The sequence below is a fragment of the Pelophylax lessonae genome (assembly GCF_965119305.1).
Source record: "Pelophylax lessonae genome assembly, chromosome: 1".
In the NCBI taxonomy this organism is placed as follows: domain Eukaryota; kingdom Metazoa; phylum Chordata; class Amphibia; order Anura; family Ranidae; genus Pelophylax; species Pelophylax lessonae.
Genome location: NC_138768.1, coordinates 743,311,443 through 743,335,599, shown reverse-complemented (window position 1 = coordinate 743,335,599; position 24,157 = coordinate 743,311,443). Strand labels below are relative to the sequence as shown.

At 44.2% G+C, this 24,157-nt stretch overlaps 1 protein-coding gene across 1 annotated transcript in view; it reads left to right on the top strand.

The window, feature by feature from the left end:
* Positions 1–24,157, top strand: part of OCIAD1 (OCIA domain containing 1) — a 42,339-nt gene that overhangs the window by 2,084 nt on the left and 16,098 nt on the right. Inside the window, exons 2-5 of the mRNA XM_082249502.1 lie at positions 6,074–6,146; positions 9,208–9,261; positions 16,739–16,786; positions 20,500–20,626. Coding sequence (XP_082105628.1) covers positions 6,074–6,146; positions 9,208–9,261; positions 16,739–16,786; positions 20,500–20,626 — 302 coding nt within the window. The remainder of the gene's footprint in view (positions 1–6,073; positions 6,147–9,207; positions 9,262–16,738; positions 16,787–20,499; positions 20,627–24,157) is intronic.

The window sequence follows — 24,157 nt, the reverse complement described above, 5'->3', positions numbered from 1 at the left end:
ATACTCAAGAATGTTATGAAGAGTGTTCAGCTAAATTGGAATTTATTCCAAAGTCCCTCTTTTCCATTAATATGAACTTAAAGAGGAAGTAAACCCTCCTCTGACACTTGTACCTATAGGTAAGCCTATGATAAGGCTTACCTATAGGTACTGTAAATATCTCCTAAACATGTACCGTTTAGGAGATATTTACCTTACATGCAGCCAGTGACGTCACTGGCGCATGCGCTCTGAAGGAACGGCTGCTGGTGCCGTTTCTTCAGAGACCCGTGCCGTGACTGTCGGCTCCCGCGTGCGGCAGTGACGTCACCGCGGCTACGGCCAATCAGATGGCCGGATGCCGCTATCCCGGAAGAAGGGCGACTGGACATGTCGCCCGTCATACAGGTAAGCGGACGGCACGGCGGGGGCTCGTTCTAAGGTAAGTATTTCATAATGAGCTAGTAAGCGGTGCATGCTAGCTCATTATGTGTTTTTCTTTCAGGTAGCAAAAAGAAAAAAAATTTTTTTTTTTTGGTGTTTACAACCTCTTTAATACCATAACAAAACATTTCCACTGCATTTGTGAAGAAGGCTTCAGGGTGCTCAAGAAAAGCCAGCAAGCGCCAGAACCATCTCCTGCAATTGATTCAGCGGCAGGAGCCGGGCACCATCAGTGCGGAGCTTGCTCAGGAATGGCAGCAGGCAGGTGTGAGTGTATGGGCTCTTTCACACGGGCGGTCCGATCAGATCCGCCTGTCAGTTTTTTAGGCGGATCTGATCGGATCCTCCATGCAGCTCTATGGGGCAGCGGGTGTCAGCGGAGGTCACCTCCGCTGACACCCGCTGCCATCCGCATCCGATCCTGTGCTGAAATCTGGACGGATGGAAACCCTATTTTTCCATCCGTTCAGTAATCGGAGCGGAGCGGATCTGATGAGAGCGGACAAGCGGTCTGCTCTCCTCCGATCCCCCATAGAGGGCAGCGGGTGCTGAGACACCTCCCTCTCCGCTCTGCAAGCGGAGACGGAGCTGTCATCCGCCCGGCTCAGCGGGGATCGCGGATCGATCCCCGCTGAGCAACACGGATCCGCCTGCGGAGGCGGACCGTGTGAAAGAAGCCTATCTGCCTGCACAGTGAGGCGAAGACTTTTGGATGATGGCCTGGTGTCAAGAAGAGCAGCAAAGAAGCCACCAGGAAAAAAAACCAGGGACAGACTGATATTCTGTAAAAAGTACAGGGATTGTACTGTTGAGGCGTGGGGTAAAGTAATTTTCTCTTATGAATCCCCTTTCCAATTGTTTGGGGCATCCAGGGAACTAAAGGTGAGCGCTACCATCAGTCCTGTGTCATGCCAACAGTAAAGCACCCTGAGACCATTCATGTGTGGGGTTGCTTCTCAGCCAAGGGAGTGGGCTCACTCACAATTTTTCCTAAGAGCACAGCCACGAGTAAAGAATGGTACAAAAACATCTTACAAGAGCAACTTCTCCCAACCCTCCAAGAACAGTTTGGTGGCAAACCATGCCTTTTCCAGGATGATGGAGCATCTTACCATAAGGCAAAAGTGATAACTAAGTGGCTTGGGGAACAAAACATTGCAATTTTGAGTCTACGGCCAGGAAACTTCCCAAACCTTAATAATATTGAGAACTTGTGGTCAATTCTCAAGACGGGTAAAAAAAATCCCCACAAATTCTCACAAACTCCAAGCATTTTTTTATGCAAGAATGAGCTGCCATCTCTCAGGATGTGGCCCAGAAGTTGATTGACAGCATGCTAGTGTGAATTGCAGAGGTCTTTAAAAAGGAAGGGTCAACACTACAAATATTGACTCTTTTCATAAACCTAGTGTAATGCCTAATGTTTTTGTCATCTGACAAAAAGATCTAAAAACACTGAAGCAGCAGACTTTGTGAATATTAATATTTGTGTCGTTCTTAAAACTTTTTGGCCACGGCTGTACTATAATGCAGACTCCTAAAGACTCTTGTAGTAGATAGCTGTTTTTATGATCAGGGCTGCTCTCCAGTGCTGAAAAGCAGATGGGCTTGGATTGGGATGTGGGATCAGTAGCTTTTTCTGTTCAGTATAATAAAGGTAGCAGACGAGGCACAAGGCTTCATAAGAAACAGGGCTGCAGAAAGAATTAGGGGTGAGGTGTCGTCAGTGCTGGCCATACCTCCCCCCATGGGAACACTCATAATTTGGGCTTCAGCATAGGGTGGAGTTACCAAACAATACTGTCAGAAATAAACATGCTTTTATTTCCTAACCACTGGACAAATTTGAGTGGGATCAAGTGCTATGTGCACTGGGTCCCCTGGGGGATTCATTAAGTGTTTTACACTTTATCTTTGAGATAATGCAGTAAATTGTAGAACACAACCAAATCTCATATAACTTCAGCACACTACACACATTTAAGATCTCATTGGTTGCTATATGTTTTTTCATTCTGCGCTATTTTAGAACGCTCACCTGTGTGCATGTTTACTTATCAAGGCTTTACACTTTCCCCTTACTTAAGCCCCGTACACACGTACCGATCGTCTGCCGAACGATCGGCCGTCTTTTGTCCAGGGCTGTCCTGTCTGTTGAAAACTGCAAAAGACTGCACACAAATTTTTTTCGGCCAACAACAGCCGACTGCAGAAGTGATGTCATGTGATGGTTAACTTTCCTTGTCTTTTTTCTTTTCTGAGCATGCCCAGTCTTGCAAATCTGCTGTCTGCCGGCCGAAATCTGTACTGACTGGCGAAAAATCGGCCGTTCTGGTGTTGGCCAACAAAAATATTAATGCCTGCACGACAGATTCTGTTCGGCCGAAAATGCGCTGTCAGCTGTCGGAAGCATCATACTAACAAGCCTACAATCGGCCGATCAGTCGTCGGCCGAATATTTACGGCCGACAATCGCTACGTGTGTACAGGGCTTTAGCTTTACTTGCAAATCGTTTTCTGCCATTCTTGGCTCCCTGTTACACATAAAATGCATATTTCAAACCTACAGCCCCACTGCTCTGAGATTTATATTGTACTACCAGCCATGGTACAGGTGCAAGACAGCTCTGTGGATTTTAAGGGTTAGTTCACTTTTTCATAAAAAATAAACAGGTAAACTATCACCATACCATGGTCCATGCTGTACTTGCCTCCATGGGTGATGATGAGCTATCAGTGCCAACACAGCCGGTGGGTGCAGTGGTTTGGGGATTTGAAATCCCCACTCTTCTCTGTACAGCACTTTCAGGAGGGATCAGAGCAATTCTGATTGGTCAGTGCCAGCAGAGAGCATCACTTCGATCCATCCTGGAAGCACTTTAAAGGGAGAATTTAAAATCCCAAAACCGCCGCACCAACTGCGTTTTGACTGACAGCTCTCCACCCACAGAGGTACGTTCAGCACCTGAAGACGTGAACTAACTCTTTAAATCGACAGCGCTGGATCTGCACATGTGTGCTGCAACTGCCATTTACTTCAAAAGAAAATCTCCAGCATGATGAGACAGTGTTTCCATTGAAGGGAATGGAGGGGGCAGTGGATTACATGCATAGTTATTCTCCTGTAGATTTTGCAGAAGTACAAACCCCAATTTCAAAAGAGTTTTGGACGCTGTGTAAAATCCACATCCAAAAAAAGAATGCAATGATTTGCAAATCTCATAAACACATATTTTATTCACAACAGAAAAAAGAAAACCTCAAATGTTTAAACTGGGAATGTGTACAATTTCAAGAAAAAATAAGGCAATCTTGAAAAAGCTTGCAAAGTACAACACCAATTCCAAAAGTGCCAGAGTCAAAAGAAATAAAAGGTGGATGAGACACAGGATCCAAATCGACAGCCTGTGTGGTGGAAGTATAGCAAAGACAGTGGGCTGACTGCAGCAACACTGGCAAGCATGGATAGAAGGCAGCTCACAGGAGATGAAGGAATCTCTAAGCTGCATAAAACACAAAAACAAAGGAGCGACACTCGAAGTGCAGTATGCATAAAAAATCTGTAAATTTATTAGACCATTGGCAAGATGATGGACAATGGAGCGCATGTCAGACCCTCCAGGGGTCAGTGTGGCTGTGACACAGGGAGGATGTGTGGAACCAGATGTATCTGTGCGGGTAGTAAACAATGCAGTAGGCTTCCAGCTCTGCACTCCACGAAACGGCGTGCACAGGCCGCCGAGTCCCTGGTCGGGCATGACGTCAGCGCTGGGGGCGGGAAGGCTGGGCGTGGCTAACACATTTCAGATCGGCCCACGGCCTTTCTCAAAGCTCGGAAAGCACCTTTTGGTAAGTTGCCAATTGTCTAATAAATTTACAGACTTTTTATGCATACAGCACTTAGAGTGTCGCTCCTTTGTTTTTGTGCCCAATTCCAAAAAAGAGTTGGGATAGGGCCATGTTTACCACGGTGTAGCATCCCCTCTTCTTTTAACAACACTCTGCAAATGTCTATGAACTGAGGAGACCGGTTGCTGGCGTTTTGGGAGATTAAAGCAGAGTTCCAGCCTCAAATTTCTTTTTGATAAAAACACCCCCGGGACAGTCAGGGCTAGTGCATTTCAGCAATGATAGCCTCTGAACTGTCCCCAGGTTCACTTACCTTTTTAGAAGAAATACTTACCTTGAAAATGTCTTGTCCAACGCTGCCATCTCAGTTGTGGGCAGCTGAAGCCAGAGCGTCCTCTTCGGTGACGTTGGAGTCCCAGAATGCACTGGCCCTGCTCCTCACTTCCGGTGCAGGCAGTCATCCCTGCACAGCTTCTGGACATGCCCAGAAGCTGTTTAGCAGGGAATAATGCGCCTGCACCAGGAGTGATGAGCAGGGCCGGTGCAGGCGCATTGACTCCTAGGAGCAATGACGTTCGGCTCCCAGGAGTCAATGCAAGCAGGAAGTCATCGCGCGGGCTGCGGCTGCAGAGGGAGGAAGTGGAAGGAAGGCAAGTATATTTTCTTCAAAAGCAAGGTAAGTAAAGCAAAAAAAAAAAAATTGTGATTATCCAATTCTTAATCAGGTTACTTAGAGCAGTGGTTCTCAAATCCGGTCCTCGGGACCCACTAACAGGCCAGATTTTAAGTATTACCTTGGGGGATGCAGACTAGAATACTGCAATCACTGAGAAGCAAATGAGATCACCTGTGATGTAATTTAGTTATCTTGCAAACCTGGCCTGTTGGTGGGTCCCGAGGACCGGATTTGAGAACCACTGACTTAGAGCAGTGGTCCTCAACCCTGGCCTACAGGGCCCACTAACAGGCCAGGTTTGCAAGATAACTGAAATACGTCCCAGGTGATATCATTTGCTGCTCAGTGATTGCAGTACTCTACTCTGCATCTCCCCAAGGTAATACTTAAAATCTGGCCTGCTGGTGGGCCCTGAGGACCGGAGTTGAGGACCACTGACTTAGAGCAAGCGGATGTCAAATTTTCGTTTTGAGGCTGGAAATCCACTTTAATGTTGTCCTATGCTTGCCTGATATAGAATTCTGGCTGCCAGTCTGGGTCGTCTTTGTCTTATTTTCCGTTTCACGATTCGCAAAATAATCTCGATCAGTGAAATGTCTGGACTGCAGGCAGGCCAGTTAAGCACCCAGACTCTTCTACCACAAAGCCATGCTGTTGTCATAGACGAAGTGTGCGGTTTAGCATTGTCCTGCTGAAATATGCAAGGCCTTACCTGAAAAAGATGTCATATGGATGGGAGTATATGCTGCTCTAAAACCTGAAAATATCTTTTAGCAACTTTTTTGGAAGTGAGGTTATATAAGGGTATAAAGGGGCATACTTCTAAAAGAAAGTTTGCCACAAAATGAAGAGCTTGGCCATAGCAAAGTAACAGATTTCCTGATTTTATGGGGGGGTTTGTGCTATTGCCCATTTTGTCTACCCCCCCCCCCCCTCCGGACCCTAAACATCCTCTTGACACCAGGGTCTTTGGTCCTTCTAATTTTTTTTTCCCCCTTAAGGAATTTTGCATATTTGTGAGTGTGGCTTAATAAATACCTCCCTTGCATGTTACCCCCAGAGTTTGGGGAAGAGATAACAGTATGAGTATATGATATGTTAGTGACAAGACGCTTTGTTTTGCAGAATAGCTATGTCTTTACTGAAGAAGAGGTCAAAGCCATAAGGCAGTGTCAATCGGAGAGCTTTTGGTACAGATGTAAGTACTGCATTTAACACAGCTCCACTTTTATCACAAATCTAAGTTTCCTGTATTGTATAATAGTGTATATAAGTACTGTAGTATCTAAAAATGTTATCTTTGCCTAAACACTGTAAATGGGCTTTTTTTTTTTTCAAGTCCTAGTAGAGCCACCTGCTGACTGTATAAAAGACTGCATAACATTCATAGAAAAAATCCAAATTTATATTTATAATATAAAAAAAGTTTGTTTTTTATATTTTAGTCCAGTCCTGCAGCAATCCCCCTATTTTTAGCCATCCCTCCTTCTACGTTGCATCTTTTAAAGTAGGAAGCAAAGCAGCAGGATCATGTAACCTGATTTTAAAAGACCATAAACCATACACTGAACAATTTTATTCTTGTGAGTGTAGATATTTAATTCATGGATGTGGGGTTCTTTACTGAATCGTGTATTTATTCTAGTGGCTTGACTGTTGCCTTAGGTTTGCTACAGAACTATCTAAAGCGGTGGTTCTTAACCTTGTTGGAGGCACTGAACCCCACCAGTTTCATATGCGCATTCACCGAACCCTTCTTAATTGGAAAAATAAAATATGATTTTTTTCAAATTCAAAACATAGGTATATATTTAGGTATATATTTATTATACATAGGTGCACAAAATGAACAAAACCATTAAAATGAATATTTACTGCAAATCAGTGTGACTTGGGGGTGTCAGGAGGGCACACACTGGGGGGGGGGGGGTTGGGAGGGCATACCATGGGGTGTCAGGAGGGCACACACTGGGGGGGGAGGTGTTGGGAGGGCACACCATGGGGTGTCAGGAGGGCACACACTGGGGGGGAGGTGTTGGGAGGGCACACCATGGGGTGTCAGGAGGGCACACAATGGGGGGGGGGGGGTTGGGAGGGCATACCATGGGGTATCAGGAGGGCACACACCAGGGGGCATTCACAATGCTTTATTGAGCTAAATGAAAAGGACATGCATTTCCATTTGTCAGCTAACAGCACCTCTATGCTAAGCTGCAGTAACTCAGAAGACTTAGCATAGAGGTGCCTGTAAACTAATCCACCATGTACAGCTAGCTGAGCCTACCTCCAGGAACATTCACTCAGCTCCCTCTGCTCAGCTGCTCACACTTTCCTCTTCCTGGCGGGCGCGATCTCCGTGGTCAGGTACATCCCCATCCCGCCCACTCAAGCAGCCTGCAGGAGATAGGCTGGAAACCTGCTGGGGGAGGTACAGGGGGCGGGGCATCAAGTGTCTTTTTGTAATGGCTGTGAGTTGTCCCGACCGCAGCTCTGATTTCCCGGGGTACGCTCAGCCTCACAATCAGTAATATTTGAGCAGGGCGTGTCATCACGAATCATACGAGTCGGGTGTGTGTCTTGACCTCCGCCGAACCCGCGAGACTGACTCACCGAACCCCTGGGGTTCAGAACCACTGATCTAAAGGCATAATAATATGGTTGCTGTTGTGGTGATTCTGGTTTTGACCTCCTAAATTTGCCCCCAATCCATAGAACCTTCACCTGCAAGCTACTAAGTTGGTTCAGGCACAGGTACACGCACCCTCTGCCTACCTAATGGCCAGTAAAGCTGGCCATACAAGGTTTGAATTTTGGCCAGTTCTTCAAACTGTTAATGGGCAGGCTCAATGTACAAAGTTGATGGATGGATCAACTTGGGTACAACCAGCCTGCCAGATTAGCTTCCGATTATCGCAAGCGGCTGCTATAGTTGATTGCGATAATCTTCTGTCCAAGCCCCCCCCCCCCCCTCCCCGCCAGGAGAAGACCATGGCTGATGCCAAACACTGTCTGTGTTGATTGGGGAATTGTGGTTGCAGGGAAGAAATTTGCACCATGTTTTGGCCATCCTAAGGCCAACCATCCCATTTTATGGCCAATTTGAAAATATGAACATAAAAAGAATGGGGGACCAAGCTCGGCTTTTATTGGCAAAGTTGAGATTTGCATATGTTTTCAACTACCTACTTCTTTGATTGTTCTGATCATCTGATTTTCAGAGAGAATCAATGAATTCTTATCTTGAATTACTCACTTTTTGACAGGTTGTATTTTAAGGTTTTAAGGTTTCAAATTGACGCATGCTAGTAATGCTAATCAACTAATTGGATTAATATTAAAAACACACCTGACCCCATCAATAAGGATCTTGCCCCATTTCCATTGTTTAAATCCTCTGCAGTCACATGACCACTTGATCTCCTCTTCTCTCCGCTGCTTGATGGGAGGGCTGGGCCATGAATGGAGGAGCCTCTGTCATTCAAACACTCTTACCAGTCCCATTAGACTTCCAGCTGCCTATGTCACCAGCAGCACTGCCTGATGTGGCGTGTATTGGGCAGTGGCTCATCTTTGACACTATAATTCCCAGTGCAGCAGAGGTCCTGACCACCGCCCTGTTTGGATCAGAGAGCACAGTAAGCTGTAGGCACCTGGAGCATGGGCACAAGGGGTGAAAATGATAGGAGATGAGCCCAAAGATTGTTGCCATCGCCAACAAGCAAGAAGTAGTCACTGGCGTGGGGGCTATTTTCTTGAAAATGTGTGTAAATATGTGTATTAAAAAAAGAAAAGGCACAAATGTTATGCACAATTAGGTTAGCTTATTAGCTTATTCATATGGTTGGCCAGGCGGTTGGGCCACGTTTTTACTGCTCCCAGCCCCCATTGGTCACCCACCTAAACAAGGGCATGTTCAGGAGTTCAGCTTGCTAAGGTTCTCAGCAGTGCACTGAAAGCCAGAGCCAGCTGTCATCAGGGCAGCTTTGTGGATCCTGACAATAATGTTGGGATCCTCCCAGAGCCTGGAGTGGCTCTACCATGTCAGCTGGCAGCAGGAAATAGCCAGCTATATGCTGACTTTGGGTCACTGGAGAGCAAAAGTAAGTGCACTCCTGTGACCTACAAGAAAAGTTGGCCGAAGCTTTTCTGACCATTACTCCTCTTCATGGACGTTGCTATTTGTTACAAAATAGTAAAGGAAATGATCTTTTGTGTTGGATTTGACATCCCAATTTCTATTTTTTTTCTCCATTTCTTAGCTGTTCCCTTCGCAACAATGGGCATGGTTACCACACAACTCCTCATTTCCAAAGGTACTGATTTTTTTTTTTCTCAATTTTTTTTTTTTTTTTTTTGGTTGTAGGATAACATGCTGGCTGCATAATGTGACACAATTAAAAAAACAAACATTTTATATATTTCAGCCTATTACTCCTTAGCTGTGGTGGCTGCATTCATTTTCTGTTTTTTTTTTTTTCTTCCTTTTAGTTTCATCTGGTTCTCTGGTCAGTAACACATTTCCTATCCTAGGGTGGCTCCTCTATCTATGGTGGAGCAACGGAAACACCCTTTGACAGCAGCATGTCTGGGCAGGGTTGTGTTGGATGAACTAGTAGATTTAGATAGACTTTACATAGGTAACTAACAAATGAAACAGTACTCCAGCCAAAATCTTTTAAACAGTTACATCAACAGGTTCTTTATCCCTTTTGAGATAAACATGTCATACTTACCTGCTCTGTACAAAGGTTTTGCACTGAGCAGCCCCGATCCTCCATCTTGGGTCCCCTGCCAGAGTTTCTGGCTCCTCCCTCCTGTCAAGTCCCCAAGCATGCTTGCTCCCAAGCCGCTGCTCTGCGTGTCCATTCACACACACAGCCGCAGCTCGGCCCCGCCCCTCTCTCTTAATTGGCTAACTGGCTGTGATTGACAACAGCAGAAGCCAATGAAGAGGAAGAGTCCTTGGAGAGCTTGGGCTCTCAAGCACATCGCTGGATCCTGATGCGGCTCAGGTAAGAGCGGGTCTGCTGCACACAGAAGGTTTTTTTTTACCTTCATGTATAGAATGCATGACAGTAAAAAAACCTTGAGCCATTAAAACCACTGGTAAATGAATAAAAGCTGCCCATTGTAATCGCCCCGTCAGTGTTTGGCCCAACCTTTTAACTTCAACTTTTATTGAACAGCTTGGTCTATTAAAGAAAGTTAAAAAAATGTATAACAAGATCAATAGGTAAAACAAAAAGATGTATTACATTTGGGTTTTCTTTTCAATGCATTTTCCCCATGCTAGCTTTATTTGTGAGTCTATTAGCAAGAATATGTGATCTTAGTTTTTTTGGATTTGTGCAGAGGTATGAGTTGGCTTTTCTACTGTTAGAAGCTATGCTTATCGTGGTGGGATGGTGTTTTGCATTCACTGCCGCCCTGTAGTAAAAGAGCTTTCATGTCTCTACAATACAAAAAATGTCTCCTGATAGGAGTCTTTAACCACTTAAGCCCCGGAAGATTTTACCCCCTTCCTGACCAGGACCTATTTTGCAATTCGGCACTGCGTGATTTTAACGGACAATTACGCGGTCGTGCGACGCTGTACCCAAATGAAATTGACGTCCTTTTTTTCCCCACAAACAGAGCTTTCTTTTGGTGGTATTTGATCACCAGTGCGATTTTTTTTTTTTTTTTTTTTTTTTTTATCATGCGCTATAAACAAAAAAAGAGCGACAATTTTGCAAAAATAAGAATATTTTTTAAATTTTTTTTATATGAAATTCCCCAAAAAAAATGTAAAAATCAAAATTTTTTTAACATTTTAGGCCAATTTGTTTTCTGCTACATATGTTTGGTAAAAAAAATCGCAAAAAGCGTATTTTGATTGGCTTACACAAAAGTTATTGCGTTTACTAGCTAAGGGAAAGATTTTTGTCATTTTTATTGTTTTTTTTCTTAACGAGTAATGGCGATCTGCGATTTTTTTTTTTTTTTTTTTTGCTATACATATGCACTGTTACTGTAAAAATGACACTGGGAGGGAAGGGGTTAACTTTGTGTGTAAAAACACAGATCAACGGTCCTACATAGCAGGACCGAGTGATCTGTGCTTTTACACAGGGGAGAATGACAGGCGGCTTTGTTTACACTAGCCGCCTGCCTTTCTCCCTCTCTACCCGACGATCGTGAGTGACCGGCGGACATCGGGTCCACCGGTCACACGCGCCGGCTTCTTCGGGTACGAGCGGGAGCGCGCCTCCGGCGGCGCGCGCTCGCCCCCTATTTGCTCCCAGGCTAGTGACCGGTACGTCACTTTGCCTTGGAGGGGCTGACTGCCGCCGCATATAGTCGGGCGGCGGTCGGCAAGTGGTTAACCACTTAAAGCGTAACTCCACTTTTGTTGAGAAAAAAGCATTCCTCTCTGGGTGATCTTTGTACGCTGCAAGGATTTTAACAACCTTTTGTTATTCTGAAGAAATCATTGTTTGTTCCTCTGTGCTGAGTGGGTCAAATAGGAGTGGTTTCATAATTTTCTGTCAGCTGTGCAGGTGCAGGGCTCTAATGAGGAAATCTGCTGGGCCTGCATCCCTTTTTATTTATGATTTCCTGTTGGGAGTATCTCACCAAAAATTACATTTTTGTTGCAGGTAATGCCTGAAATTTGACTTGTATCTTAGGCCCCTTTCACACTTGTGAGACTTGTCCTGTCACTTGGGACTGCAAAGTCGCATGATAAGTCATACTCCATGATTTCCAATGAGTACCATTCATATCTGTGCAACTTCAAGCCGCAACAACTTCAAAGTAGTCCCTGTACTACCTTTGTTCAACTTTGATGCATTTTGAGTTCCAAAGACATAGGCATTGCTTCAAGTCCAGTCAAAATTGCGACAAAACCACGCGACTTTTAGGTCGCACAAGTGTGAAAGGGGCCTTAGGCAGACTTCTGGGAAAATCAGTGAGCCAATCACACAAGCAGGAAATTCTGTTTCTGTGGTGTAGTCAGTGTACATTCTGTGCACAGAACAGCTCCAGGTAGCCATATTGCATTGTATTTTCAGAAAATTACAACGGCTGCAGATTAAAAAGGAAAGGTGAATTTTAATAATATTCCATTACAATATGACTTGTGTCACAATTGTATACGCTATATTATTATTTTTCTTTTTATTTGCTATTTTTTCCCCCACAAAAGTGGAGTTACCCTTTTAAGGACCGGGCCTATTTCTGACATTTGTTGTTTACAAGTTAAAATCAGTATTTTTTGCTAGAAAATTACTTGGAATCCCCAAACATTATATAGATTTTTTTTTTTTTTATGGCAAACTTTTGTGCAGAGTGAAAAGGACATATATTAAAGCATTATTACCCTTGTTGATTCTTGCACTGAACGACCCATTTTTGGGTTTTTATTTTTAGTGCATTTTACCTAAATCAACAACATGTCTGGCATTAAAATGAAGTGCTTTAGAGCAGCCTTTTTCAACCAGGGTGCCTTAAGGTTTTTTCAGGGGTGCCTTAGCAAAGTGCCTACAAATTGCCCCAAAATGATGTACAAGCTGGCAGGTGCATGACACCTGCCTTTGAATTCCACAAATCCACAGGCTTTCATTGTACACCATTACAACCTTCTAGCTGCCAGCCACCAATGACCTCATCAGTTGATAAGGAGGATGTCCATTGCCTGCATATCATCCTTGTTTGTCTCTCCCTTGATTCTCTCTTTCAACTTTGGGGTCTAATTAGCGAGAAATGGCGAAAAACTGAGGGAGAAGAGAAACCTTGGAATACTAGTCAGTACCAGTTTGCAAAAATGTATTTGCATTGGAAGAAAAAATCCCCTTTAACGTTGGGTGTATTACGTGTGCGTGGATGTTGCTGCATTATGTAAAACTATTAGAATGGTTTTCACATTTTAAAATGTGGAGCCTCAAGACTGTCTATAATTTTGGAGGGTGCCTCAAGTTTGTCCATGATTTTAAAGGGTGCCTTGACTGAAAAAAGGTTGAGAAACTTTGCTTTAGAGGCATGTTTTACAACTGTGGTTAAACAATTTTACATCTACTTTACTAAATACATCTCCACTTACAGCCAGTGGATGGAACTGTGCGCCCACCTAAAACAGGTAACACAGAATCTGCAATTATAAAAGACCAGTACCAACTAGTCACCTGGATTTACTAATCTCTGTATTACTATGTAGTAATATCTGTATTTCCTCCAAGTAGTGGCAGGGGCCTCCCAGTATATGCTTGTCATGTTCTCAGAGCCAGTTGGCTTGGAGGGTTACATAGCTGGGTTTTGTAGGCATAAATATCTTGTGCTTATCCTGGAAGAGGAGCATCTTACTCAACTCCCCTGTTTGCTTGTTCTGAAGTTTGTCCACCGTCTGAGAAGCAACTGCCTTCATAGATGTAGAGGATTTAGTTGAACAGTCTCTGGTGCTTCTTCTTAAAGCGGAGTTCCACCCTAAATTTATACTTACCTCCATCTTCTTGCTCCGGGTCACCTGAAAAACAAATGGATAATCGCAATTTTTTATTTTTTTTTTGCTTACCTTGTTTAGAAGATAATATACTTGCCTTACTTCCTCTTCCTCCCCTCGGCGGCCACAGCGATTCGTCACTTCGTGGCTTGCAATGATTCCTGGGAGCTGAACGTCATCGCTCCCAGGAATCAATGCGCCTGCACCGGCCCCGACGTCAGTTCCGGTGCAGGCACCGTCATACCTTACTAAACAGCTTCTGGGCATGCCCAGAAGCTGTGCAGGGATGACGCTGTGGCACCGGAAGTGACTGCGGGGCCGGTGCAGTGCATCGTGGGACCGAAGCAGACGGAAGAGGACACAGAAGAGGATCGCGCTGGCTTCAAGCTGCCCACACCTGAGATGGCAGCGCTGGACAATACATTTTCGAGGGAAGTATTTCTTCTAAAAGGTAAGTGCAACCCGGGACAGATCAGAGGCTAGCCATTGTGGAATGCACTAGCCCTGACTGTCCCGGGGGTATTTTTATTAAAAAAAGCTTTCCCAGGGTGGAACTCCGCTTTAAGCAGGAAAAGCACTATACAACTTTTGTTGTTTGATTTCCTGTAGATTTACCTTCAACTATGTAGTGCAAGGACTTGCCTGATTGCATACAAATTGAAAGTGTTTAGGTTTGACCTCATATTATATGGTTTTGGTGAATCTAAAGGAAAAAATCTAAATAGCATTGTATAGTGTGTATCCAGCTTTAGTCTGTCAGTTGTCCCTCTCCTGTGCAAACTCTGGTTAGGGCAGGGCTTGACAAATTTGCTTGGAATCTAGGAGCCAGTTTTTTTTCCAGCATGCCAAACGTTAGGCTTCTGGAGGACCGGATGCCATTCTCATGGGCCGAATGGCGGCCAGTTTTTATTGAACCGGCCGATGTTGCCCGGTATTTGGCCTGTGTGTACTTGGCTTGATGGTGTGATGGGCAGTGTCTCACTAGGGAAGGAGACTGCAGCAAGGTGGGGGCGATAGGAGATCCAGTAACTCATGCCACCTTAGGCCTCTTTCACATGGGTGCCTCCACTAAGCAGAATCCGGTTTCTCAGCGGGGATTTCTCCTCTAATTCCCACTGAGCAGGCGGATGACTGGTCCCGTGCGCTCTGCTATGCTCAGTCCTGCTCTCCTCTATGGGGAAATCGGATGAAAATGGTCCGCCTGTCCATTTCCATCTGATGCCATCCGATCCACCGGACGGATGGGACCACCATTCATCTGTTTTTGACGGACAGGATCGGATGGCGGAGGGTGTCAGCGGACATTTGACTGCTAATATCCACCGCTCCATAGAGGAGACTGGTGGGTCCGATCAGGTCCGCCTGAAAAACTGACAGGCAGACCTGATCAGGCAGCCCATGTTAAAAGGGGCCTTTGGCTGTGTGGCTGTGGCATGACAGGGAGAGAGTGAAAAATAATAAAACATTTTTAATGAAAAAAAAAAAACTGTTTCCATCTTTGTGGGGGTGTAAATGGAACAGAGGCCATTCCAACCAGCTGCCCCACACTTCCTGTCCACTCACCGTTAAGAACAGTTCAAGCCCGCAACACCTTCAACCTCTTCTCTTCATGGGAAGGAGATGGGCAGGCAGTGAGAACAGGCAGGGGAACCCTCAGCGCCGTCAGTGACTGCTTGTAACTGCCCTGCCCACCACAAGAGGGCACCAGTTCCCTGATGCAAGCATCTCGCTCCAGCAGGCCGCAAAGCCGCGGCATCTTAGTCTGTGCGTCTGCGGGTGGGGCCCGCATGGGGATAAGACACCTGCCGCAATGTAGCCCAGGTGCCAGGCCGTTAATGCTAACCGCCAATGCGACCTGGCACCTGGGGTTTGTTGATCCCTGGGTTAGTGGGTGGCAAGCGGGAGAGGTTTCGCAGCCAACTGGGTCCCATCTGCAATCCAGGCTGCTTGTTTTTTTTGTGGGCCCTGACCCCACCGCAGGCAGTGTAAGCCCAGCAATTAGTGGGGTGAAGAGTTCTGGCATCGGGGATTGCGTGCTTCTGCTGGGCAACATGTTACAAGGGTGGGTTTGTGGGCTTTTTGCTCCACATGCCTCCTTGCACTGGTAGGATGCTGCAGCTGAGGGGGAATTATTCCTTGGTGCTGGGATCCACAGGCATCATATGGGAACACATTTGGATGTATCTGGACTAGCCTGTTCAGGTATATCTTTGCCAGACTCCCTCTGGTTGGTTGTGGCAACAAAAGATCTTGCAGTTTTGGGCACCAGTGGCTCCAAGGTGGAACAGTAATGGGGATGTCCTCTTCTTTGATTGTTGGGTCATGTTGACTTTTTAGGGGGGCACTACTTCCGCACTGTCTAATGACGTATATTCAAGTTGCGAAAGCCTGGAACAAATCCAGCAACCTCTTTGTGCTGTTTTCAGGACCAAGGAAACTAAACTGTGCGATAAAAAGTACAATAGCAAGATGTTTTTCAGAATCCTATTGGGTGCAACTACTTAAAGTAGTTATAAAGGTAAAAGGTTATGCATTCTCTGCAATAAGGTAAAAAAAACTTTGTGTTTAGCTCCCCTCAGCCACCCTAATACTTACCTGAGCCCGATCTCAATCCAGTGCTGTGCCCAAGAGCCGCAGCTCTCTCTTCTCATTAGACCTAAAGGCAGCCTCGGGAGCTGGGACTGTCAGTCAAATCTTGTGAGGAGGGAATGGAAAGAGGGGCTGAGCCATGCTATGTGTGTGTCAATAGACACACAGAGTCTGGCCCGGGATCATGACTGCACAAGTGCCCCCATAGCAAGTGGCTTGCTATGGGGGCACTCAGAAGGGGAAAATGAGCCAGAAGCGCTGGTGGGGGACCCCAGAAGAGGAGGTTTGGTCAGCTTTGTGCAAAAACCATTGCACCTTCTCATTGACTGAAGAAACAGATTATTTTACAGAACAGATTTGTTAAGGTAGGCAGCTGGATGAGCTTTCAGACCTTCTTTTAGCACTAGATTGACTTTCTCTCCATTCAGGCCTTCAAACCTGAATCCAAACCTTCAGCAGGAAGATTCTGCATGCTGCCATCAACTTACTTCAGGTGTTCTCGTTTATCTCTTATAATGCTGCTCTGGAATATGATTGGAGTTTTTGTTTGTCTGTTAGCGAGGTTATTAACTGGTGCTGGTCTTTTATAATTCTGGATAACGTGTTTCCTGTTTTTAGGTGGGCCAAGCCTCTCTCTCTCTCTCTCTCTTATATAACATTCTGGAAGTTTTCTGTGAATTGAGTTACCAGGTAACTAACTCTGTTTTTCTCTAAATCTTTTTTAGGAGTCCTTACAACATCTACAAGATTTGGTGCATTTCCTAAAATTGCATGTAAGTCATTCCTAAAGGTCATTCCTCAATGCACCAGTTTTATAGTGATATGTGTTACCACTATTTCTTTATGAATTCTCTCTATCTATTTGTGTTGGCCTTTGGTAAGTAAAAGTACTCCATATGCTTTGATATGAGCTAATTTCTGTTTGGCTGCAATGGGTTGCACATCATATTGGAACTTTGCAGTGCTTCCATATCAATTTTTCTATTTATTTTAACCACTTAATCCCCGGAAGATTTTACCCCCTTCCTGACCAGGGGGTATTTTGTGATTCGGCACTGCGTGACTTTAACGGACAATTGCGCGGTCGTGCGATGCTGTACCTAAACGAATTTGACGTCCTTTTTTTCCCACAAACAGAGCTTTCTTTTGGTGGTATTTGATCACCTGTGCAATTTTTTGATCATGCGCTATAAACAAAAAAAGAGCGTCAATTTTGCAAAAATAACAATATTTTTCAAATTTTTTTTTATATGAAATTCCCCCAAAAAAATGTAAAAATCACATTTTTTTTAACCTTTTCAGCCAATTTGTTTTATGCTACATATGTTTGGTAAAAAAAAATCGCAAAAAGCGTATTTTGATTGGTTTGCGCAAAAGTCATCGCGTTTACTAACAAAGGGAAAGATTTCTGTAATTTTTGTTGTGTTTTTTTTTTTTTTTTTTTTTTTTAACGCGTAATGGCGGCGATCTGCGATTTTTTTTTTTTTTTTTTTTTTTTTTTTTTGCGGGATAGGGGCGGACAGATCGGACCCTTGACTGACATTTTTGACACTTTTGGGGTTACCAGTGAGACTACTACAGTAATCCGTGCTATACATATGCACTGTTACTGTAGTGCTAGTGAAGGGGTTAACTTTTTTTGAGAGGGAGGGGCTGTGTGTGTCCCTAGGGGCGTGATTCTAACTGTGATTGGCTGTGGCTTGAGCTGTAGGAACAGTAATCAACGGTCCTACATAGTAGAACCGTATGATCACTATTCCTACACAGGGGAGAATGACAGGCGGCTTGTTTACATCAGCTTCCTGCCTTTCTCCCGCTGTCACAGACGATCGTGAGTGAGCGGCGGACATCGGGTCCGCCGGAACACACGCGCGGGGGGGTCTGTGACCGAGCGGGAGCGTGCCTCCGGCAGCGCGCACTCACTACCCAGAGCCTCACAGGCTAGTGACGTACCCATACGTCACTTTGCCTGTGAGGGGCTGACCGCCGCAGTATATGTACTTGCGGCGGTCGGCAAGTAGTTAAGTGGAATTGTAATTTTAAAAACATGTGACATTGCAGGTTTTTTAATGCAGAACATACATACTATGTCTCTTCTGCATTAAATATTTTTACCTGCCTGACTGCTCTGTATACTAAACTGCACACGTGCAGCTCTGTGTACAAATTTGGCATCTGCCCAGCCAATGAAAACGGGCAAAAATTCTTACCCGGAACAAGACTGGCTGAATGTCAGCGGGCCAGTAAGGGAGCTCTAGGAAACCACAGAGCCGGAGTGGAGGTAAATATATATTCACTTTTAAAGCGGTAGTAAAATCCCTTCTCTTCACTTGAACCTACATGTAAGCTTACAATCAGGCTTACCTGTAGGTACAATGACTATCTCCTAAACATACACCATTAAGAGGTATTCACATCCGCAATAGCTGGTGATGTCACCTGTGCATGCACAGTGATGCACTGCATTTAGAGCATACAGTATGCTGTTGAATGCAGATCGATGTGCTGCAGCCGGGGCTCCCGTGCGCATGTGCAGGAGTGGCAAACTCAGAAGGAAGACCAGGTGAAGATGGAATGCCATGGGATCTGTGAGAGCACTGCACTGGAAGGCTCTATGTGCAGGTGAGTGTGTCATAATGTGCTAGTATATCATGCATACTAGCACATTATGACTTGGATCTTTAGGGGACCCAATTTATTTGTATTTTTTTGGGCAATTTACTACTGCTTTAAGGTTGCAGTAAGGCACTATTGTCCATAATCATACAGCTTATTAATATATGTTGTAAATTTCCTTACATGAAAAGATTTATTTTATTTTGAGATGTGTTGCTTCTTTACGCTAGGTTCACACCTATGCCTCTTTGCGGGTTGCGTTTGCGCAGACACAGCAGCCCATCCATTTGAATGCCTGCGTTTCTGCAAAACAAAAGGTGTATGCACCTTTTCAAAAATTAAGTCTCAGGGAAATCACATGGTCTTTTTAAACCATGCCAGTTCCCAGTGGTTCCTGCATGTACACTGCGATTTTACATGCTTAGGGGTGCTATTCAGAATGAAGGGCAGCCCTGTGCGTTTCCAAAGAGCCGTTTGTTTTTGTTGGGTGTGTGGGAACTGTTGCCACACGCAGAAGTGTGAACCAAGCCTCAAAGAGGTTTTCCATGGTGTGTTAAAAGCTAAGTCCACTATTTGCAAAAAAAAAAAAATGCACTCACATTTTCAGAAAATAAAATGTGCATTTATTATTTCTTTGGTATTTGAGCCGGCAAAGAATTGCAACCACAATCAGTAATTGCAGGTGCAATGTACAGGCTCCTGCTGATTCTTCTTCCGGTTCCATGTCTGTACTGAGGTATGGACTTTCAGTTACAGAGCTGGAGGAATTGTCATTGCCACACTTCCATTGAGAACTACAAGTCCCTCTTAAGCAGCGATTTTGTTCATACACAGATCTTTTTCTCTTACAATTTCTAGTTCTACGAGAGGACTTCATTAAATGTTACCTGCAGCCCCATCTCATGGTGATACTAAATATCAAAAGCTGACTTTTTTTCTAATTTAAATTACATTCTGTAAGCACTCTTATATGTCAGAAATCTGATTTAAGCTTCCCAGATGTTAGTCTGACTGCAATCTTTGTGCAATTTCAGTGTGTGATATGAGGATCTGTTCATTTTTAGTAAATACCCAACCCCCTGAGTACATTATGCCACGTTGAATAAAATGCCTTTCTCTCTTGTTGAGCGATTTTTCACTGTGCATCCCTGCCCAAGGCTGCACAGCCTTTCCAGAAAAAATGTCCTCATCAGCTCCTCATCCTAATGTGCAGTATTATTGATCATTCTTATTGGTGAGCCATTTTTAGCCGAACAGATGGAATACAGCTCACCCATAATGAATGGGGTCATGGCACACCTGTGCACTAAGGCTTTATTTAAACTTGTACGACTCCAAAGTTGCACCAACTTTGGAGTGCAACTTTGATGCAAGTTTGGATGGGTGCAACTTGGATACAACTTTTGCTTTGACCAGTGATAAAGGACAACTGTTGCACACAAGTTGCATTGTATATCATTCAGGTATGACTTTCATGCAACTTCTAAGGGTTTCCATTGAAGTCTATGGCCCTCAAGTTGCATGAAAGTCGGACCAAAGTAGTGCATGAACTACTTTGAAATTTGCTGCAACTTTAGGTCGTGGATATATGAATGGGTATCGTTGGAAAACATGAGGAAGGACTAGTCATGCAACTTTGATGTCCAAAATGTGAATGAAGCCTGGCAAGAACATTTTTGATGGAAAGGCTGTGCGATGATGGCCAGGACAACACTGGAATGGTAAAGAATAAACAGCATATCCAGTGTCACAGGGGGTCATTCAATTAGAGGAGGCTCAGTAGCTATCAAGTTTAACCCTTTTAATTTGGATTATTTTTGTGTACACGTGTTTGCACTTCATTTATGGCTATTTTGTGTTTGCTTTAAAGTTGCCGGAGTGATTGGGTATCTGGCAGGAAAACTTTCATACATGAATGTCTGTAGAGAAAAATTAATGAAACTGGAGAATTCCCCACTGGCTGAACAGCTTCGTCAAGCACAGTACGCCAAAGCAAAGTAAGATTATCTGTACACTGCTTGAATTTATACCACACATCATGGGAGAAGGGAAGAGTTGGAATGTGCATACTGTAAAAACAAAAATTCAGTTACTGCATGTCCTTTATTAGTATGTACCACTTCTCTTTAACAAAATGAAAGCGGGCACAGCTAATTCAGCATTTCCAAAGCTTCTTATCAGTTCTCCCAAACTGAGCCTGCTTTGTAACATGTACATGTAAAGGAACTGGTTTCTCAGCATTTTGTGTGGATATGTGCACAACATGAACTGCTGGTGGGACACCAGGACAGTCTTGGTAAATATTTTGCTATCCAGTTTGCTAGATCAGCACAGCCCAACTCGGCAAGGGCTCATTTACACTTGTTATACCTTCCGAAAAGCAATTCATAATTCATGGTGGATCACTTTTCAGGGGAAGTTTGACAGGCAGCTGGTTGAACTTGCCCTATGTGGAGACGGCCCCACACAAAATGTTTTGCCCCACAGGATCCCATTGAAGAAGTTTCCTTAAGAAATGGGCAATTCCTTTGGTAGATCTGGTCATTTCATACCTTGATTGTAAATGATCGCCCTGAAAAACAACCCATTCAGTTTAGAATAGAGATGAAAGGCAAAACAGTTTTGTATACATATAAAAAAAAAAATTATAAATACCGGTTTTCCCTTTTTTATAAATGATCACATTCCCTCTGTACTCAGCTGCATAGAAGCTTGTGGGTGGAGAAGCAGCAGCACACTGAGCTTCCCAGTGTAAGGCAGGGGTGTGTCAGTCTGATCAGTGGAGAACAGGCTGAGTTCCCAGCACAGCTAGAGAGCTGACCACAGTGTGTTCTCCTGCTTAGTGTGTTCAGTTTTAATAGGGAAGCATAGGGACTGGTAGGAACACCAGGTATTTCACATAAAGAAAGCAAAACAAAGAGAACTGGCTACTACTCGTAGTACATGGTACAGCAGCCACATATCAGGAATATGAATTATTGGGGTAACAAATCCAATCTTTAAGGCCCCCCATGGTGGATAATCCTGTGTTCAATGACTTGGTGTATAAAAGGCGGCGGATGCCGCATTGCAACCTTCACTTGTGTTCATGGCAGTTTATTACACCATTGCTCTCAGGACTAGGCGTATGGCCCTATATCCTAGCGCTATCCTTAAGAATACCTCTATCTATAGTTAAAACCAGATCGTACTTTTGCAAGAAGTCATGGCCTCCCAAACCAGCCAAAACTGGAGCAAAGGCATCTACAGTGATGGATAGCCCCTGCCTCTCAAAGCAGGGGGATGCCTTCTGACTTTCTGGTCATTCTCTGAAGCATTTAGATGTTCATTGGCAACTTTCAGACGGGCCTGTACATGTGTCTTCTTAAGGAGGGGGACTTTGTGGGCACTGCAGAATTTCAATCTATGGCGACATTTTGTGTTACCAATGGTTTGTTTGGTGACTGTGGTCCCAACTGCCCTGAGATTATTCACAAGCTCCTCTCGTGTAGTTCTGGGCTGATCCCTCACTTTCTCATGATCATCCTTACCCAATGAGGCGAAATCTTGCATGGAGCTACAGACTGAAGCAAGTTGGTGGATATTTTGTATTTCTTTTATTTGAAAATAATTGCTCCCACCGTTGTCTCCTCACCAAGCTTCTTGCTGATGGTCTTGTAGCCCATTCCAGCCTTGTGCAGTTCTCCAATTTTGACCATGAGGTCCTTTGACAACTCTTTGGTATTGCCCACAATGGTGAGGTTTGAATGGAAGAAAGAGATACTTCTATTTGTCATTAGGAGCACCTTCTTAAATCACCTGGACTAATCTGTGTACCACATGAGCACATACTGTAGCAAGTCTGTGGGAGCCAGAATTATTGTTGGTTGGTAGGGGATGAAATACATATTTCACTCACTGTCACTGAACTGCAACTCCATTTATAACATTTGTATCGTGTTTTTTCTGGATTTTTGGTTGATATTCTGTCTCTATCATTTAAAATACACCTATGATAACAATTATAGACCCTTCTTTGTAAGTGGGCAAACTTACAAGATCTGGAGGGGACCAAATAATTTCTCCACTGTATATCATCCATCATAATAATAACCATAACCGTTGTTATATGTATATGCCTGTGATGTTTAGAATGAGGGAACTATGCAAGCTTGGCAGAAAAAATGTTTTTCTACAGCCAGCCTTCCTGGTCTAGAATAGGATTCAACTTGGTAGCCACCCTAATAAGGGAATATATGTAAAGATATGGCAGTCACTAAGGATAAGTGGATAAAGTCAAACTCCTCAAATATTAGTTATGCCCTATGATGCCATCCTATAGTGTTTTTTGTAACTCACCTTATGGGGTGCAGATATGTAGTGTTGGGATATGGTGGTATTAAGCCTTCCAAATGTAATCCACAGAAATGGTTATTATTAATTACACAGTCCCCAGACCACAGCATAAACCCACAAAGAGCAGCTGTTCCACCGGCAATGCAGAGCTACCAAGGAATGGAAGGGAAGGTAGCCTGTGTCCTGTACTGTACTCCAAGATACGGAATTTATATGCAATTCAAAATTCCTCTTACCTGCAGTGTATAGTACAGGACACAGTGAAAGTATTTATATGCCCTGGGATGCCCCTATTCAGTGAATGAGAAGGGTGGGCAACATCTAGGCAAACAGAACTGTGCAAATGGGCCCAACAACAACAAGGATCAAAAGGCTCAACTTCAGAGTGCTGAAAGCTGCATCCACAAACGATTGGACCTCCACCTGGTAGAGCTTTGAAAAGGTATTAACAAAGGTGCAGGTGGTGGCCTTACACAGCTGGACTACAGAGGCCAGGTTCAGGAAACTCCCACTGGTTTGGTGGAATGAGCACGTTTGTCCATGAGAGTATAGGCTCTAATTATCCGATTTCTTATCCATCGAGCAATGATGGATTTATGGATTTAGAAGCGGGGTGTCTCTTGGAACATCCTAAGGACAGGAAAAATACGGAATCCATTTTCCAGATCAAAAAAGCTGTTGCTTTGAAGTAGACTCTTATGGCCCTTACTACATCCAGGCAATTAGCAGAAATATCCTTTTTCATGCTTTGGAGCAGGGCATAAGGATGGTAGAACTATATTTTGATTAGTGGAGTGGAAGTCTGATGCCACATTAGAAAGAAAGGATGGTCTTTGGTGTGAGACTACCTTGTCTTTTTGATGGATGAGGAACCGCTCCTTACAGGAGATAGCTGCCAACCTAGAGACCCGTCTGATAGACGTGATAGTGACCCAAAAGGCCACTTTGCAGGAGAAGTCCTCTAATGGGATATCCCTGATGGGTTAAAAGGGTGATTTCTGCAGGGAAAAGAGAACCAAGTTGAGATCCCAAAGAAGCGCAAGGTGCTACATGGGGGGGCTTGATGCAAGACACACCTTGAGAGATGGCAAGGGTTTTTTTTTTTTTTAAAGAAAGACCAAAACTGAAACCTGTTCTTTTGAGTGCTTAAGGCAAAGTTCTAGTCAGCACCTGATTGTTGAAAGGCCAGACTG